The sequence below is a fragment of the Copidosoma floridanum genome, unplaced genomic scaffold (genome assembly GCF_036245765.1).
Source record: "Copidosoma floridanum isolate Cflo_tuat_1 unplaced genomic scaffold, Cflo_Japanese_pri ptg000021l, whole genome shotgun sequence".
NCBI lineage: Eukaryota > Metazoa > Arthropoda > Insecta > Hymenoptera > Encyrtidae > Copidosoma > Copidosoma floridanum.
Genome location: NW_028321898.1, coordinates 7180389 through 7202013, shown reverse-complemented (window position 1 = coordinate 7202013; position 21625 = coordinate 7180389). Strand labels below are relative to the sequence as shown.

General features: G+C 33.9%; 1 protein-coding gene across 2 annotated transcripts in view; it reads right to left on the bottom strand.

Moving 5' to 3' along the window:
- LOC106641718 (ubiquitin-conjugating enzyme E2 S) overlaps nucleotides 1-15411 on the bottom strand; it is a 167867-nt gene extending 152456 nt beyond the window's left edge. The window contains exon 1 of one of the 2 annotated variants that reach the window (XM_089594475.1): nucleotides 15356-15411. In XM_089594475.1, coding sequence (XP_089450601.1) covers nucleotides 15356-15364 — 9 coding nt within the window. In that variant the 5' untranslated portion in view covers nucleotides 15365-15411. Of the gene's footprint in view, nucleotides 1-4408; nucleotides 4585-15355 lie in introns of those variants that run through there. The other variant, XM_089594474.1, reaches the window with a different exon arrangement.
- Between the last annotated feature and the right edge of the window lie 6214 nt (nucleotides 15412-21625).

Sequence of the window (21625 nt, the reverse complement as noted above, 5' to 3'; positions counted from 1 at the left end):
AATTTGGATTAGATTTTCTCATACATTTAACCAATTGAAAATAACCTATTAACCCTTGTCGTATCTCCACACGTTATCAACAGCGTACAGCACGGAATAAGAGTTTTTCTCCGAATTATTTCCTAGATTTACCTTCTATCGTATGCAACAGTAAATATTATGGTATAGCATCATTCTATCAGCAGCTTGTAGCTTATAATGGAAGTTTTTTTCTGAATTTTTGTATTTCTCGGACATTTTTCTAATAAAACATTTAAATGATGTGATTACAGATCATGAAAGGTACACAATTGGATTACTGTTGTATAAAATAGATAATATACGGGTTTCTTTTATCCTTATAAACAACATACATAATGAATTAAAAGTTTTTTTGCTATTTCCATATTTTTTAAACATTTTTTTCTCGGTCGAAAAATAAAAAAAATTAAATTTCAGAATATGATACGTACGAGAAATTATAACTACAGTATAAAATAGATCATGTCAACGTATTTCTCGGCGCTATAAGCAGCGGAAAGCTTTCATGAATTATTTTTTACAAAATTTAGTATTTTGTTAAAATTTTTGCCATAAAAATTCGAAAATATTAAAGTTTCGAGGATGAAAAGTACTAGACCATAATAGTGTCATATGTGATAACTATGTTACTGCATGTTTCGATTATTCTTAGCATACAACGAGTACAAAAAGTTTTTTCCATATTTTAGAATTTCAAAATCAGTTGTTTCATGAAACTTGGAATTTATTAAGGCAGTTTTTTCCCAATATATGGATCAATAGTATGGATGGATATACAATACTACGGTTATGTTCATATATCATCCTGTATTCAAAATATCAGAGAGATTAGTGAATGCCTTTGCGTACACCTTCATAAACATATACATCTATCTACCTGTACTCATGTAACAATGTGACGTTGACACATACGCGATACTTCTTTGGTTATCTTTCAAAATCAAATGAAGAGCACTTTTTTGATTGCTATTACTTTAAAACTATGTGGTAAAATATTCTCAAAAAATATATGTGTTTCTTTACTGTCTAAGGTAGTTTTCAATAGTTTTTAAATTATTTATAAATAGGGGCTAAGTTACACTTTTTCAAATAATGGGGCTATGTAACGTTTGTACCATTGCTCCAATGTTAAAAGAGTGATTTTTTGATGAGAATATTTCAATAAATCGACGTGGTAAATCGGTCTCAAATTTTGCACACATATTTCTCGACGCTCATATTAGTTTTTCTGAAAATTTCGTACCTTTCTAGATACTATTGATTTAGGAAACAACTACCTTAAAATTCAGAAGATGAAAAAGACTACACCTTATAATTGTTTCATGTGATAAAGACTTAGAGCATATTACAATGCTTCGGCCGCGAGACTAGTAAAGAGAGAGAGGGCCCGTAAAGCAGGATATGCTTTCTCTCTCTTACACTCCGATGATTGGCTAGCCCCCTTCCGTGTATATACACGGAGGTATAATTTGGGTTGAGAGAGCTCGTACACTTACTGAACTAATATAGTTCAACGCAATGAGGCTTTCACTGTCCTATGTTTGTGTTGATACAGTTTGACGTACCGCTAAGCTGTAAGAGCCCGAAGAGAGGGGGCGAGCGAGCCCAAGGCTTTGGACTCTCTCATGACAATCTCGGAGGCTCACGGCCTGACGATAAATATAAATATACACACAGACAGAAAAAGAGTGTGAGATGTGCAGACACATACGTATTACGTAACTCTATGTATAATACCTATATATACGTATATGATACCTACGTCCACAGCGACATGCATGGCTAAAAATTATAATTTTTTTAATGTTACGATTATGAAAAACAATTATTTTAAATAAATAACATAAATTTTGAAGGAAAAATAATAACCTCAGTAATTTTGTATACAGTTATTATTTCTGTAAATTAAAAGAATGATTCGTACAAAGATTTAATTAAACATCATATCTAGTTGCTACACACATTTCACCATTAAGTTTTATACATACGCAAGGCTCAATATTTAGTAACATTTTAAAACAACGTAACTGTTTTGTTAGTGTATTTATTGTCACTTCAAAAGTATAGTAGTGGTGTTTAAAATATAGCATATCCATTTGCCGAAGTGAAAAGTAAATATCACCAAAAAAATAAAAAATTTTCGTAATTATACTGAACTGAGGACCATAATCACTAACATTGCTAATAATTACACTAATAAGTATTAACTACTTAAAGAAAAACATTAACAAGCTATGCATCGTGTAAATAGTTAAAACGGCCGCAGCTGATGCGAGTCCATGCTTTGCACGTCGTAAGAAAAAAGAAATGCAAACATATGCACATATGTACAACATTAGTGTATAGCGCTGCACACCTTTCTCTCTCTCTGACTATATCTATGCATATATACATCTATATTTATCGTTAGACTGTGAGCCTCCGGGATTGTCATGAGAGAGTCCAAAGCCTTGGGCTCGCTTGCCCCCTCTCTTCGGGCTCTTACAGCTTAGCGGTGCGTCAAACTGTATCAACACAAACATCGTACTGTAGTAGCCTTACAGTTGGTACTGAGTAAGCGTGATATTGTGTTGGACTCTGACTACACAACTTTTGCACTCTCTCAACCCAAATGATACCTCCGTGTAGTTATAGTCGTCTCTAAGAGTGGAGCTGGTAGGAGGCGAGGGCACATATATAGCTATACTTCGACACCCCTCTACTTCATCAGCCAATATATGTATAACTTAAGCTCTGGTGACATACAATTTATACATTACATCTATTGCAGTCTTAGAAGTCAATGATGATAGCTGAGTGGGCTGCATGCGCCGAATGGTGTTTTTTTTTGCAGCTGTTGACTTGGATCGAGTCCCAACTGGGAAATTTTTTTTTTTTTTTATGTTACTAAATTTTACTTTTTTTTTTTTATGAACTAAAAATATTTTCCAGGTGGTCTTGCGACAGTTTCTACTTTAGTAAAAATCCATTATTTTTGTTAAAATGCTGATAAAAAATACTAACGACGTTGAAGAATGTTGTTACGATTCCACTATTCTACGGTAAAGGAATACTAAAAAAATACATAGACAATGTCACGGGTCAATTTACTGGTTTCGTTATTCGATCAATATTGAAATAAAACAAAATGTTACTAATGGTTTATTTAAATTTTATCAGTGCCCTCCGAAGAAATTGGAAATTCAAGGTGATCATTGATCCGTTGGGGGCGAGATGTGAGAAATAAATAAACACAACTAGAGTGGATTTAAATTTTTTCTCACTTTGTTTTATTAATGCGCAACGTTTTGCTGACATATGTGTCAGCCTCATCAGGCGTAGGCACGCGAGAATTTGTAAGTGTATTGTTGCGCATTAATAAGAGTTTAGATAATAAGCAATATGACAAAGTATCATTGAAAGGTTAGGTAAAGAAGAAATTGAAACAAATGGGATTCATCAACGCATTTCACTATCAAAACTAGCATAAGTTAGTTCAACAATATGCTTCTCTTATTATTTATTTGAATAGTTCTAGTAGTAATGACGGGGTAGTATTTCATATCTAATCTGGAATACAGTTCAATTTGAAGCTTAACATATATAATGTATAATCTTCCAATTTTCTTTGTATATTATAAAAAAATGATACTTGTAAAAGATTCAAGTAATCCAAGAAAAGTATAAGTAGGCAAAGCTTCAGATGACTTCGTTGACACAAAAAGGAGGGATTCAAACGTCTTACAAGTTAAAGTACCGGTCATCTGATTTATAAACATCTTCTTAGAGGAGAAAACTATTAAAAAAAACATATACTTACTACCTAGCTCAGTTTTCAAAAATTTTATTTCGTTATCTGTAATCCTTTCATCTTTGATTAAATAATTGCATGTTTTTGTGGAAAAATTACTTAAGTACTTATACTCTTTTATTTTTAAAATATTCCAGTTCTTAATAATGACCTAAGCCAAATCTACAAATGACAATAGTCGGACAAAAAGCATTCCAACAGCATTTTTTGTGGAGCCTACTTATGCATATACTTTTTCTACATATTGCATTACAAGTATTAAGATAAATGTAGTACAGTATGTTTCAATAAGAATCACTCTGATATGAATTCATAATATTTTAGTTCCTTAACAAAAATCCTTTATAAAATTTAGCATACCCTAATACAAAAAATCTTAGTTTTTAAAAATTAAGGTCAAAATCTTGAAAACTCAGTTCACCACATGTAACTATTTTTCCAATAATGAACAAGATGTATTTTCTAAAAAAAATTTAGAAACTAACATTGATAGAGGTTAAGTAATTAGTAATAGAAGCAGTCGTTACATAAAAGTAAAAAAATTAGTGTTTCTCGGGCAGAGCACACTTAGTTTGAGGGTTACAATACTGTACATACCGAACTGATACTTGTCATTGTTTAAAATTATTCATTCACTGTTCAATTTTTATTGACATAATTTGAAGAACATTTTGAAAATTACTCAAGAAAATCATTAAAATGCTTTAGCACTAGAAAATATGTCAAATAAATGGTTTAGTCCTGAGTAGGTAATCAAGAGATATAACATACATACGATAGGACCGTTGCACGCCAAAACAATAAGAGAAAGGAATAAAGGGAACAGGAGGAATGAGCGGAGTAAGGTGAACGTGATCTTTTGAAGGCAATCGCCGCCAGCAGATATACTTACATATGTAAGACGTGACAACGTTCCGTGGTTGGGGGCGCTACTGTCAATTTACTGGTGATGTAATCCGCAATCCCGCTAGCAGTAAAGCTGTTATTTCCATTTTTCTTTTTGGCACTTAAAACTGTTTTTTTTTGGTCTGCGTGTTTGTTTACGTCTAGCACAAAATACTTTGTTTACAATCAGAAAATGTCACGAAAAAGAGCAAGTAGACTGACGTCGTCTGCTTTACTGCTGGCGGGATTACGGATCACATCACCAGTAAATCGACAGTAGCGCCCCCAACCACGCAACGTTGTCACGTCTTACATATATAACAATATAACTGCTAGCGGCGATTGCGGATTACACCCTATATCTCTCTGGGTCTGGTCGTCTAGACATGTGTTCCAGTAGCGCTCTCCGACAACTTACCAACAACTTAAACATGACGCAAGATATCGTAAGACATAATTAAGTTGTCGGTAAGTTGTCAGAGAGCGTTACAGGACACACCCTAGGGGTCTGGACTCTGGTACCGTATACGGCTGTGGTTACATATCTGCGGAAGTAGCCAACAGAGCGTCAGGCTGCAGTCAAATGTAGCGCAAGAGAGCAAGCAGGATAGGAATTTCTCCGTGAGCGGCTGTGTTAAGTCTATTACGCTGTAGGATAGCCCTATCACGCGGCGCAATAGCCTTAACAAAGCCGCTCATAAAAAAATTCCTATCCTGCTCGCTCTATTGCGCTCCATGTAACTGCGGCCTTACAGTTACTCCCAACAAGAATGTTATCCGACGGCCGAGACCGGAGCCTGACCAGGCAAGCTATGCATCGATGCCAGAACCTGGGCAGGCTTGAATCTTAAATGTAGAGTTTATCACACGCAACGGTAAAATGAGTTTGACCTTTAAGGCCCTAGTCACGCAGCCAGTTATATACAATGCTGCCTCCAGAACAGTTAGACTAATAGAATTAGGTTTCACACCATTAAAAAAAAGATTAATTCCTATAAGCGAATAAAAAATTGGATTAGCGAGATGAAAGTAGTAGAAATTGCAGTAACCAAAAACGAACCTCTGAATTTGTCAGCAAAGTGCCCAAAAAAAGTGGTAAAAGTGCCAAAATCACCTAAATCGCGAATAAATCGAAAACAGTAATAGATGGAAAAAAAATTGATTGAAAAAAAATGCGCCTTTCCAAGCTGCACAAAAGTAGCCTTGTTAAAGTTAATTTCATTATATAGTTTTTTTGCAAATTGCAAAAATCGCAAATTAGGCCGTTTTCTGAAAAATTCATAACTCAGTCCCGTTTGGATATGAAGAGCTGAAAATTTAATGAAATGTTTCTTTCGTAGTCCTTAACATATGCTTCGAATTTCAAAATGATACAATTAATAGTTTTTGCAAACCGTCGTATAAAAAAAAATTGGTCCCTTCGAAAAATGGCTCTAAAAAAGTTTTGAGACCACTCACGGCCATTTTTCAAACGCGCTGCTCTTCGTCAAGAGTTAGTGTTCAACATGCTAAAATAACATAATCCCATCTTTTTTAGAAGTACTGTTAAAATTGCATCAAATAACAGGGATCTCTGAAGGAGGCCGTCGGCGGTGCGTGGTGTGGCGAGCCGCCGAATTATGCCACGCCCACTTCCTCGCTAAGTGCTCGGCGCACTTTCAAGCGTGTAGGTTTAAAATGACTACGCGTTGTAAAACCAACGATATCTCCGGAACTAAGCATCAGAAATTGATGTTTTTTTTTAAATCTGGAGTAGCTTTCAATAATATTGGGATTGCGCGTATCGACATATTAATAAAAATAATAATAGTCGTAGAAAAACGGTACTTCTGAAAATTATTCTACTAGTTGTTATAAATTTTAGTACTTTTGTAATAGATATTACATATTTTCATTTCCTGACTGTATGTATGTCATAATTATTGTCGGCATTGCAATAAATAACAATAATTATTATTACTATTATTATTATCATTATATTAACACTTTGTGTAGGATGTTATGTAATTATTTCATAAACCCGTCGGCAAAATATATCGATTTTATCACATGTCTTTTCAACATTTCACGAAGCATTAGTCATCATAAGTAAGGAGCTATTAACGTACGTGTCTGAAAACGTATTATGAAACTTATTTTCTGTACGTACAAATTAATATAAGTATTAAAATAATGATAATAATAATAATAATAATAATAATAATTGTTATTTATTGCAATACCGACAATATTTATGACATACATGCAGTCAGAAAATAAAAATATGTAATATCTATTAGAAAAGTACTAAAATTTATAACAACTAGTAAAATAATTTTAAGAAGTACCGTTTTTCCATGACTATTATTTTTTTTATTAATATGTCGATACGCGCAATTTCAATGTTATTAAAAGCTAGGGGTAAGTGTACCTATCTCCGTGGCACGTACTAAAAATTCCAACTTAAATGCACCATAAAAAATGGTATACTAAAATTTTTTGGAATATTTTTTTTTTTTAATCTTACATAATCTCTTACGAAATATTTAAAAAAATTTTATGAAGCTAAAACTACAGTAGAATATTTTTGAATCGAATAAAAACGGTATGCTGGTATTACCGTAGTTGTGTACCTATTACAGTGTACGTATTACCGCGGATGTCCCAATCACCGTGTCCGTATTACCGTGGGTAAAGAAAGTTGTATTTGCGGAAAAAAAAAAAAATGCAAATTTCACCTACATTTTCTACATGACTTATTTATTGTTTTAAAAAAATTTTACTTTTTTTGTACTTGCTTATTCATTTAGTAGGAATCTTATACATTTTTGAGCACTCAGCAATAGATTTTCCAGAATAGATACTTTTCAAAGCTAATTTTAATGTCTCTGGAGAGTAACACTTTTTATTTTTCTTTATTTCGATCGATTTCTTGCCTTTCTTGCCTTTCTTGCCTTTTTTAGTTTTCTTCATCTTGGTTACGTTAGATCGACGTGCTTACCTACTAATTGTTTACGTGTTAACTGTCGTGCGTTCTGTAAGTATAGGGTTATGTTTACGTACGCTTACCGCGGAAATACGAACACAATAAGTTAATGAGGGCGTTGTACCAAATACCGTGGAAAATAATTATTTACTCAAAATGTATACAAATATTTCTGTTTGAATTGCATCTACATTAACGTCATATTAGATTATTAAAATTGAAAAATTATTTTATATGAAACATTTCTTATTTTGAGCAAGTAATCATCAGTTTTTCAAAATCCACGGTAATAGGGCAGAGCACGGAGATAGGTACACTTACCCCTAACCCAGATTAAAAAAAAAAAAATCAATTTCTGATGCTTAGTTCCGGAGATATCGTTGGTTTTACGACGCGTAGTCATTTTTAACCTACACGCACGAAAGTGCGCCGAGCACTCAGGGCGTCTATTGAAGCGGGAGGGAACGAACGAACGCACGAGCGCACGAGTCACCGAGTGCCGGCGAGTGCACGAGCGTTCGTTTTGAGTTAGCGCGCATGCGTTTGGCTGCAGCAGACTATGGGATATAGTTCCGGCCAGATTTGGGAATTCTCTAGGACCCAACCTCTCTGACGTGGGGAATCACTAGATCAAAAAAAAATAGTACCGAAGGTGACGCGCTTACTGGCCTCTCTGTTAAATGAATAATTATTAATAACACAAGCGCCTATCACCAAATGACCCGGGGTGCTAACTGGCCACTCTTTTAAATATGTAATTATTAATAACACAAGCGCCTATCACCTAATGACCCGGGGCGCTAACTGGCCACTCTGTTAAATAAAGAATTATTAATAACACAAGCGCCTATCACCCAATGACCCGGGGCGCTAACTGGCCACTCTGTTAAATAAAGAATTATTAATACCTAACACAAGCGCCTATAACTCAGTGACTTGGGGCGCTTACTGGCCACTCTTTTAAATAAATAATTATTAATAATACAAGCACCTATCACCGTATAACCTGGGGCGCTAATTCCAAATGTAGTAAACAAATATTTATTCATAAATATGTCAAGCACCTTTTTCCTTATGATCCAAGACACTTATTTGCAACACTATTAAATAATAAAAAGGTGATCTATAACATATTAACCATATCACAATTTTGATTGCCTATCTAGTACGACAAAGATCTTCTTAATTGGCGCTCTTGTAATTACTATTTATTATTTAATAGTAGCCAGTAAGCGCCCCGGGACATGATGTGATAGGCGCTTGTGTAATTTATTAACAATTATTTATTTCAAAGAGTAGCTAGTAAGCACCCCGGGTCATTAGGTGATAGGCGCTTGTGTTATTAATAATTATTTATTTAACAGAGTGGCGAGTTAGCGCCCCGGGTCATGGGGTGATAGGCGCTTGTGTTATTAATAATTATTTATTTAACAGATTGGCCAGTAAGCGCCCCCGGCCATGGGGTGATAGGCGCTTGTGTTATTAATAATTATTTATTTAACAGAGTGGCCAGTAAGCGCCCCGGCTTATTGGGTGATAGGCGCTTGTGTTATTTATTAATAATTATATATTTAAAAGAGTGGCCAGTAAGCGCCTCAGGTCATTGGGTGATAGGCGCTTGTGTTATTAATAATTCTTTATTTAACAGAGTGGCCAGTTAGCGCCCCGCGTCACACAGTGGGCGAATTTGGTTTTTTTCACTCAAAACCTAATATCTCGCGAACATTGATAGATAGATAAGTAATTTTTTTTTATTATCTTTCTTTATTGATAGAGATTAAAGGAAAACTATAGAGGAGACAGAAATATTTGAACCTAACCTACGAATTTGTCGTAATCGTCGATTTTTTGCGATTTCAGGTCTATTTTCTCTTATTTAGCTATAATTAGAATAAATTTCGGCTAATTTGACACTTAATTCGTTTTTTGTGTGTTCTGGGCAATACCTACTTGATGCTAACGTATCAATTAAATTATATATTAGTAAATATGTACGAATATACATGTATATATCTATTTTATGTGCAGTTAGTAATAATTATCAATGTAAAAGATTAATAATTAACTTGTAATAATAATAAAAATATCGACTTACTTTGTATCAGAAGTGGCAAAACGCAGAGACATACGCTAATAGTTATTCATAACAATTTGTGTGTATATATATGTGTATGTATCCATGTATGTATGTATGAATGCTTTGCCATCAAATATCCGTAATCACAGTTTCTCATACGACTTTACTAAATATTATTATTTTGAAATAGCTGGCAGGACACGATACATTGATACATATATATAGATGTTTGCTAATATATGGAGCGTTTTATATATATATATATATAACTATATAAACTTTTATTTTGGATAATTCGGTTTAGAATACAGCAAGTTTTGTGTGAGTATTGTTTCATACATACAGATAAACTTCAGTGTACATAAATAATGAAATACATTCCTTTTTACAATATTTATTATACATATTGATATATATGTATTTATATATGTTACTTTGAACTTTTTGTTGTATAACATATGTATTAAGTGTTTACCTCGTTGACATTAACTAGTCAGTCTTATCCATAATACTCAGTATTTAGTGATTTTATTTTCTTCATTAATTAATGAGCCTTTAAGATACTCCATAAAATTTGAAAAATGAAAAGTTTGGTGGAATTACTTGTACATACATAAGACACGTATGAAACTTAGCCAAATAAATTTTTTTATTTGAGTGAAGGATGTTAATGTAATAAGACATACATTTATTGTTATAAAATTTTTTGAAATAAGTCTTTGATGATTTTTGACAAAAAGTTTTAGAGAAAATAGATTTAACTATTAATTATTTTCATTTCACACTCATTTACATTGGTACATTTACATACTTCAACATTTATATTCATATATTCGTATTAAATTTGAAACATTGTTAAAATTATTTTTTTCAATTTTCTGCCACCAGTGTTTCCGAGGTTCGATACATACAGTATTAATTGTTTTATTTCCTTGTGTTATCTACCAGATTTATACGAATTGTTATTGCTATTTTTACTAGCGCACTCACAAATAACACATATACACATTTAATTATTTGTTGTCCTTAATATACGTATTTAAATACTTGTAATAAATTAAATGAAAATCGGACGAATGCATTAAGCTATCCTTCCTATTGATAATGTATTTATCACTCCTAATTACTTGAGGTACTTGTCCATTTCTTTTGGTAGTAATCTTTTGGACTCTCCTTGTTTTAGTCGCTCGTGAATATTTAATAATGATATAATAGGATCCGTTGAATATACAGCTCGATCGAAAACGTCCATAAGTCTGAATAATCTGCTGGCTTGCCGGGCATGATTAGTCATGTGCAGTCGGTGTAATCTGTGCCATGACTCACTGGCATCGTCGGAATAGAAAATCATTGGCATTGGAAAAGACTTTGCTATCTGACAACCATGCATTAGTAGCTTATGCACTGTGGGGCTGAGCTGTACCCATGGGTATAATTGAAAATAAAGCCAGTAAGTTTTTTCACACAGTCTTTCCAATTCTTCATAATTGAGCATTCTGCCACATCTAAATAAAACTAAGATTGTTGCCATATTTTTTACAAGATCTTCGTTTATCCCCAAAGCTTCTGCGAATTTTTGCGGATGATCCAAATACCTCCTTGACAAGTTACCTGTATTGCTGGTACCCTTACCCTGCAAAACTTGGTCCACTCGAACACTAAACTGTTCAAAGAACTCCTTTTGAACTTTTTCCTTTTCAATTTTAAACAAATCTAAAATAATATCTGTCATGAAGGAAAGTAGACACAGCATAATAGTATTAAGAAATACTAGAGTTGGCGACTAAAACAGTGTCTGAATCTTATTAAGTTGTCCTACACATTACGATTAATTTTGTAAACGTGTGTTGTCTTACTTTAATTAAGGCTGTTATTAATAAAACAATTTTTTTTTGTAAAAAAGTAAATGAAGCCTTATCACTGTAAGATAAAATTCAATTTCCAAATAAATATTTTTTAACGTATTCTCGTTAGTCTGCAAGTTAATTATTTGCATTTAGAGAGAACATTTTCAATTCTATTTGTAATAAAACATACAGTAGGAATACACGAAAATGGTTTTAATGAAAAAATTTGCGGACAATGTCACTTGATTCCTAGGATTGAGCTTCAATGATCTTTATGTCATGGAGTTTATTTTTAAATATGAAATTTAGTTTTTAGACAAAACTACTAGATTTACCGTACAAAATAAAATAAGTAGTCAATTCCGTTTTTCTTACGAGTTATAACATACCTGATTTACTTGAACTCCACGATTTTGATGTTTTTTTATAAGACATCTGTAAAAAATGTTCGAAAACCTTGATCAAACAATGCAAAAGTCCTAATCCACATAAAAGACGGAGCATGTCTTTATCTTTAACTTTAAAATCAATATCTTTCTTGTGAAAGTCGCTCATCATGTAAAAACACATTGGACATCTTTGCATTGCTCTGTTACCGACAATACAATTCACACATTTTCCGTCGAAGAGTGTCTTTGTTATACAAAATGAAACTGTTACAAGATTTCCATTTGACAACCGAAAAGAATGATCATTAAGCTCATTTATCTCTTTGGATAATCTGTCATATTCAATTTAGGTCGTATAATCGGTCTCTTTTTCCGTGGCAATGCGCAATGTTCTAAAAAATCTATGGGATTGTGGCGTTGGATTAGTCCACTTTTCATTACTTGTTCGTGACTCCAACTGGCAGATTAGTAATGATGTTACAAACATAGATTGTTGCGCATCTGGGGAATCGTTGTCTGGAGCTTCACATTTCTGTTGTGTATTAAGATGGCCTGATGAGCTATCGTAACCAAGAGTTGCTGATAGAACTAGATTTTTCAAGGATTTGTTACTCCAGTTAAGGGCCACTGCTTCACAGAGCCTTTCCGCAGTTTTATTTAACATACTCTGGAGGGGTACTGTAACTACTGTTTCAGTATGAACAATATCTGTAGGCTTGCAGTCCATCGTACCTTTCTTAATAGTTTCATATCCAGGATAAATCTTACAGTTTCTTGCAAGGCAGTCCTTTACTAATGTTCCATAAGAGGCTTTACTCATATCAGATTCTAAAAAAAAGCAAGTGCACTCTCTTTTGTGTGTTTACGAATGTTTCCTAAGAAATATTGAAAAATTAACATCTTAATATCAATTTGAAGTGTCTTTGAAGCATACATTTTAAACTGAGAGTTCTATGAACATCTTAGACATACTTTGTGCAAATATTTACCATTATTCATTTCAATTTGTTCAAGCTTATCCATCTCAGAGCACTCATCTACAAAACTATCTTCACTCTGACAAGATTTATTATGATGTTCTTTTTCTGCGAGCTTAACCGCGGCTCTCAGGATATCAATATCAATGTCTTTGTTGGTTAACAATTCCATGGCTCGCCTGCGTTTCGTCTCATAAGAAGCTTCAGAAACATTTACACGTTTTCTTCCACTATTCTCTCGTACTCTCGGAATCTTTGTAGGTCGGCCCCCAGTACTTTTACTGTCTGAACTCTCCATTTTTTATATGTACTAGCTCACTTGTCGATTACTTTTTCACAGTTGTTACAAACGTTCTATAATTTGAAAGTAACGTAATATACAGCTCATACATGAAAAAAACATTTCTTTTAGATCTTCATATGCTATCATAATAATGTAAAACATTTTTTCAAAAAACAAGATTTCAAAATAATTTCCATTTTACTTATTTTGTAATAAGGAATAGTGAAATAGTTTTTTCCATGTTTTATATTACTGTATTAAAAAATGCTATTCATAGTTATAACACAGAAATAAGTTTTACATACACTTTCTACTACTGACAAATTTACTTATTTGAGGGGTGTTCGGGATATAAGAATCTTGAAAAATTTACTAACGTAACTGTCTCGGTTATACCTGAAAGTCCGAGAAATTTAAAGTGGTTTATAATTTGCCTAGACATTGTCAAGAAATCTCTGGTGGTTCCATCACGGACCCCGAGATGGCAGAAGGTCCCAGGTGTCTTAACTGTACCAAAGGCGACACAAGGTAAGGAAGACAAGAGTAAGAGCCCCCTCTCATCTCTAATGGAAATTAGTTTATCTGGGCTATCTCGCATAATATCGATCTACATCTTACGCGCAGCTTACTAATTTGTATATAAATTGTTGGTGCACAATCAATTGAATTTCAATTCAAATTTTATCATTTAGTTATATTGAAATGGCACCAGAGTAAGGAAAATTTTCATCACAGAAAATTTGTTTTGTTTTGTTATAAATTGAATTTAATATCAAAGTACTATTTACAAACATACACATGGAATATTGGAATTAATTTAATAATTCTCGAATGTTGTATTGTTAAATTTTTCAATGTACTAAAAGGGGTTTCAATTAAATTTTAAGGAAATTTAGTCAAATTATCTTCATACATTTAGGTATGATTTCATCAGTTCGGCTCCACCTACGTACATAACTGTTATTTGCTAATAGAAAATAAATATATAAAACGTAATTACTTGAATAATTAAATATAGTTTCTTCAGTACGAGAGATTACATTGTCATGCACAGTCGCAAGTAGGTTAACTATAACGACAATGACAGACCGTGATCTCTTTCATGTTAATGTAGACGATTGAGATTTTAAATATTCTCTTAATAATTCTTCCCGATACGAAATATTTTATTTATGTTATTCAAGCCCTTTGGCAACTACACTTTAAAATAATAAAGATTGTTGCATTAAAAATTTATGTTATTTCAATACTAGCAATCGATAATACATTCAGTCTATATGAAATTTGTTTTCATCAAGAGAGAGACCTACTTATCAGCCTTCTCACTCCCTCTTTCTCTCCTACCGTACAGCAGACCGAGTGAATGGTCAGAGTCAGTGAATAGTAAATATTGCACAGTTACAGTTTAAAAAATCATTAACTGTAAAAATTACTATATACACAGATATAAAGAGGGACAGATAAAAAAACAAGCACACAAGCAAGCAACACTAGCGGACGTGTAGCAGACTGAAAACTAATTGTAAAGGCCTGCTTTATAATATAATGTTGCCAACTGATGATACTAAAGAAATTTGCCTGCTATTTTAACAGCCCTACCTTTTGGAGGGTTACTTTTGAGATGATTATTACTGATAATCAATAATCTTACGTTAAAATTAATTTATTAGGTTATTTTTGCAGTTGACCGTATTATTATTGAATTTATCAACAATGACTATTGTACACTTTAAATTTCTGAGAACAAGACGCATTTGTATGAGTTCTTTTGATGGAATTAAACTATTTTAGTTGGTATGCAACATGTTTCATTTTAATCAATTACATATTTATATGCACACTAAACTTTCTCACGGAGAATAACATGACTCTTTTTACATAACTATAGTCTATTTCATACGTGAACAAGATGAATAAATATTCTATATCGTCATGCATCTTCGATATTGTATACGTAACATATATTAAACCATGATGCAATAATACATAAACTGAAAACATATAGTATAATCATGCATTCTTTCATATAGTTATAAAATAACTTAGAAACAATACACTACATTAGATACTAATTCTATATAACCTATCATATTAGTAAAGCACTAGTATTTTATAAAATACCTTCGACATGTACCATCTTCTCTAAAATATTCACGTCAGTCTGTTGATGCCATGATTGTATGATTAAACTATGTGCAGAGTATATAAATCATAGAGGTATAAGAATTCTTATACCTCTATGATATAAATACGAACGTGTGATCATAAGGGTCTTCTCTCGAAACTGCTGGAGCTATACCAAAGTAATTGAGACATCGCAAAATCGACAATTGAAACTCGCACTGTAAGTCTCGCAGTAATTTTCGAGATATCGCCCTATTTGAAACTAAAGTGGGCTACCCAGCCAGATTGCGTGGCCCAGCACAGGCTGCCAAGCTTGGCCATAGGCGGGATCGTAATATGGAACTGACTTGGGCACAGCTTGGCCTGACTTGGCATGACTATCGCTCAGTGATTGTTCATTGTCGTCTACTCTATTATTGTAGCCAATATTAGATCGGAAATTCACCTAGCCTAAAAAAATGCGTAAATCCGTTGTTCTTCACTCCACGCTTAATACCTAAAATACAGAGTCACAGGAAAACTATGTTACAGATAGATTAAATTTCGTTATAGCGTTAGGCTGCGGGCACATAGACATACTAAATGCGCAATATGAAACCCCTGAGTCATGAGAGTGAGAAAGAAGTGTACAGGTTCCTCTCAGACCTCTCTCTGACTGTCATGGTTCCGTATTCGAACTCCGTACTCCATAGGACTGCACCCTTAGGGTGTAAGAAGGTAGGAATGGCAATTAGATATTTTTCTAAGGTGCAATAGGTGTAGTACAGTACATTTAAAAGCTGCAAGTGAACGAAAGTCAGGTAGTACATAAATAAGTTCAATTTTTCTGTAGGTTAGATAACTGGAGTTTAAATATTGTATGCGGATATTTACGTAGAATCTGATTTTTTCAATAAAATATTAACAATACTGTAGAAAAATATGTTATTGTTTTTTTATTTTTAGGTATTTACATAAATCCAAGAAACAATAATGTTAGATCACAGTGTTACTCCGCCAAAAACTTCCGCAAAAGATCCGCAAGAATTTTCGTGTAGATAGATAATGTTTGCTTGAGGGTTTTATCGATTATAATTCCTCGAAAAATTCTTCAAAAATAAATGTTATACAAGAGTTATTTATTGTATATTTTTTACGAAAGATCGAAAGTGGAAATAATTTAATGGATCGTAAAAAATTTCGAAGTAAAATTTTACCTGCCAAAATTCTGGTAAAATAGTGTTCCATGCAAAAATCCTTGCGGGAATCCTTGCAGAAATCTGTGATGTTTGCATTAATTTTCTTACGAAAGTTATTTCAGAAAAGGTAAGCGATGAAATAATTTATGAAAATAAATTCTATAAATTTTATACTATGCGTTAAATTGTGTTATGCTACAAAAAGTAACATGAAGAAGTATTGCAGAAGTTAACTATAAAAATTTTCAAAAATACTTAAATGAAAAACCATTATTCTATCCATACCACTTAGCAGATAAAATTAATTTTCCAAAATTAGGTTCTGGAGTACGCTAAGCTAATTCATATTTCTAAAAACTTATTGTTATGTGATGCTGAAAGGTAATGAATGTGAGACTTACGCATGTTAAAGTAATTATAAATATAAATACACATTTATGTATACGTATATATATATATATATATTAGCATACATCTATATATATGTACATGTGTATCGTGTCCTGCCAGTTATTTCAAAATAATAATATTTAATAAAGTCGTATGAGAAACTGTGATTTCGAATATTTGATGGCAAAGCATTCATACATACATACATGGATACATACACATATATATACATACAAATTATTATGAATAACTATTACCGTATGTCTTTGCGTTTTGCAACTTCTGATACCAAGTAAGTCGATATTTTTATTATCATTACAAGTTAATTATTAATCATTTACATTGATAATTATTACTAAATGCACATAAAATAGATATATACATATATATTCGTACATATTTACTAATATACAATTTAATTGATACGTTAGCATCAAGTAGGTATTGCCCAGAACACACAAAAAACGAATTAAGTGTCAAATTAGCCGAAATTTATTCTAATTATAGCTAAATAAGAAAAAATAGACCTGAAATCGCGAAAAATCGACGATTACGACGAATTCGTGGGTTAGGTTCAAATATTTCTGTCTCCTCTATAGTTTTCCTTTAATCTCTATCAATAAAGGAAGATAATAAAAAAAAATTACTTATCTATCTATCAATGTTCGCGAGATATTAGGTTTTGAGTAAAAAAAACCAAATTCGCCCACTGAGCGTCATTAGGTGATAGGCGCTTGTGTTATTAATAATTATATATTTAAAAGAGTGGCCAGTTAGCGCCCCGGGTCATTAGGTGATAGGCGCTTGTGTTATTAATAATTCTTTATTAAACAGAGTGGCCAGTTAGCACCCCGGGTCATTGGGTGATAGGCGCTTGTATTATTAATAATTATATATTTAAAAGAGTGGCCAGTTAGCGCCCCAGGTCATTACGTGATAGGTGCTTGTGTTATTAATCATTATTTATTTAACAGAAAGGCCAGTAAGCGCGTCACCTTCGGTACTATTTTTTTTTTTGATCTAGTGATTTCCCACGTCAAAGAGGTTGGGTCCTAGAGAATTTCTAAATCTGGCCGGAACTATATCCCATAGTCTACTGCAGCCAAACGCATGCGCGCTAACTCAAAACGAACGCTCGTGCACTTGGTGCACTCGTGCGCTCGTGCGTTCGTTCGTTCCCTCCCACTTCAATACACGCCCAGCGAGGAAGTGGGCGTGGCATAATTCGGCGGCTCGCCACACCACGCAACGCCGACGGCCTTCTGCAGAGATCCCTGTTATTTGATGCAATTTTAACAGTACTTCTAAAAAAGATGGGATTATGTAATTTTAGCGTGTTAAACACTAACTCTTGACGAAGAGCAGCGCGTTTGAAAAATGGCCGTAAGTGGTCTCAAAACTTTTTTAGAGCCATTTTTCGAAGGGACCAATTTTTCTTTAACACGACGGTTTGCAAAAACTATTAATTGTATCATTTTGAAATTCAAAGCATATGTTAAGGACTACGAAAGAAACATTGCATTAAATTTTCAGCTCTTCATATCCAAACGGGACTGAGTTATGAATTTTTCAAAAAACGGCCAATTGTGCGGTTTTTTGCAATTTGCAAAAAATCTATTTAATGAAATTAATTGCAACAAGGCTACTTTCGTACAGCTTAGAAGGGCGCATTTTTTTTTTTTAATTAATTTTTTTTTCCATCCATTACTGTTTTCGATTTATTCGCGATTTAGGTGATTTTAGCACTTTTACGATTTTTTTTGGGCACTTTGCTGACTAATTCAGAGGTTCGTTTTTGGTTGCAGCAATTTTCACCACTTTTATCTCGCTAATCCAATTTTTTATTTGCTTATAGGAATTAATTTTTTGGAAAGTCTAATTGTATTAAACTAAGTGATAAGATATAGTTCCGGAAAGAATTGAAAATTCTCTAAGGGCTCGTACACATGGAACCGCGTAAAGCGTTAAGCGTATCGCGTAAGATTATAAGATCAGGGAAAAATAGATGAAGTACGCTTAACGCAAAAAAATTTTTCATCGCGCACATGGGAGTAAAAAATACAGGTGTAAGTGTTTTTCACCGAGTATCTCGTTGCCTTTGCGCATGCTATATTGCTCGCACTCATAGAAAAAATAAAGTAACACCCGGATTTGTGTACCCATAAGCGCGATGACGAATTCCTTAGCGTTTGGCGTGAATATAAAGTATGCAACCAGGAAATACAGTCAGCAGCTAATGTCAACCTCAACAATAACATATTAGCATAATTATGATTAATACAAGCCCCTATCCCTTAATAAACCAGGGCGCTTTCTGGCCGCTCCCGTACATACATAATTATTAAAAACATAAGTGCCTATCACCCAATGACCCAAGGCGCTTACTGGCTACTCCAGTAGAAAAATAATTATCAATAACACGAGCGCCTATCACTCAATTACCCAGGGCGCTTACTGGTCACTCAAGTAAATACGACATGATTAATAATCCAAACGCCTATCACCCAATGAGCCAGGGCACTTACTGGCCATTCCAGAAAATAAGTGATTATCAATAACCCAAGCGCCTAACACCAAATGAGCCAAAGCGCTTTCTGGCCACTTCAGAAAATAAGTAAATAATAGAAACACAAGCTCCTATTACCCAATGAGCCTGGGCACTTACTGGCCACTCCAGAAAATAAGTGATTATTGATAACACAAGCGACTATCACCTTATGACCCAGGGTGCGAACTATCCACTTTGAAAATAAATAAATATTAATAGCATAAGCCTCTATCTCCCAATAACTTGAGGCACTTACTGGCCATTTTGTTGAATAAGTAATTATTAATAACACAAGCGCCTATTACCCAATGCCCCGGAGTGGTTACTGGCCACTCCAGTAAATAAATAATTATTAATAACACAAGAGCCTATTGCCTAATGATAGAAAGCGCTCACTGGCGACTCCAGTAAATGAATCATTATAAAGAACACAAGCGCTTATCACCCAATAGCCTAGGGCGCTTACTAGCCACTCCAGAAAATAAGTAAATAATTGAAACAAATGCGCCTGTCACCCAATGACCCAGAGCGCTTACTGCCATGCCAGAAAATAAGTTATTATTAATAACCCAAGCGCCCATCATCTAATGACCCAGGGTGCTATTTGGCCACTCTAGTAAATAGATGTATATCAATAACAGAAGGCCCTATCACCTAATGACCCAAGGCGCTTACTAGCCACTTCAAAAAAAAAGATATTATTAATAATACAAGCGCTTCTCACCCAATGACTTGGAGCGCTTACTGGCCACTCCAGTAAACAAAACATTATTAATAACACACGTGCCTATTACCTAATGACTCATGGGGCTTACTGGCTACTCGAGTAAATAAATAAATTTTATTTACTCAAGTGCCTATTACCTAATGTCTCGTAGCGATTATTGCCTACTTTAGAAAATAAGTGATTATCTATAACACAAGCGCCTATTACCCAATTACAAAGTGCTCTTACTAGCCACTCAAGAAAAAAAGTAAATATTAAAAACACAAGCGCTCGTCACCCAATGGTTCATGGCGCTTACCGGCAACTTTGTTAAATGCCTAATTATAATTTACACAAGCGCCTATCACCTCATGACCCAGGGTGTGAACTATCCACTCTAAAAATGAATAGTTGGTAATAGGATAAGCGTCTATCGCCCCATAACTTGGGGCCCTTACTGGCCATTTTATTAAACGAATATATATTAATGACACTAAAGCCTATCATTTGGTGACCTAAGTTGCATACTTTCCACTCTGTGAAATGAATGATTGATAATAACACAATCATCTATTGCCCAATGACCCAAAAAATTTTTATTTACTCAAGCAAATATTACTATACGTACCAGAGGGCTTACTGGCCACTCCAGAAAATAATGAATTATTAGTAACACAAGCGCCTATCACCCAATGACCAACGGCGCTTACTGTCCACTCCAGGTAATAAGTAATTATTGATAACACAAGCGCCTATCACCAAATGTGCACGGGCTCTTACTGGCCCCTCGAGAAAATAAGTAATTATTAATAACAGAAGCGCCTATCACCCAATGACCCAAAGCACTTACTGCCCACTCCAGGAAATAAGTTATTATTAATAACGAAAGTGCCTATCACCTTATGACCCAGGGTGTGAGCTATCCACTCCAAAAATCAATAGTAGGTAATAGCATAAGCGTCTATCTCCCCATAATTTGGGGCCCTTACTGGCCATTTTGTTAAACGAATATATATATATGACACTTAAGCCTATCGTTTGGTGACCTAAGTTGCATACTTGCCACCCTGTAAAATAAATAATTAATAATAACACAAGCGCCTATTGCCCAATGACCCAAAAAATTTTTATTTACTCAAGCAAATATTACCCTACGTACCGGAGGGCTTACTGACAGCTCAAAAAAAAAATTAATTATTAAAACACAAGCGCCTTTCACCCAATGACCAAAGGCGCTTACTGTCCACTCCAGGTAATAAGTAATTATAATAAACATAAGCGCCTAACACCTTACGACCAAAGGTGCGAACTATCCAGTCTAAAAACAAATAATTATTGATAGCATAAGCGTCTTTCCCAATAACCCAATAACCCAATAACCCAAGGCGCTTACTAGCCACTTCAAAAAATAATATATTATTAATTATACAAGCGCCCATCACCCA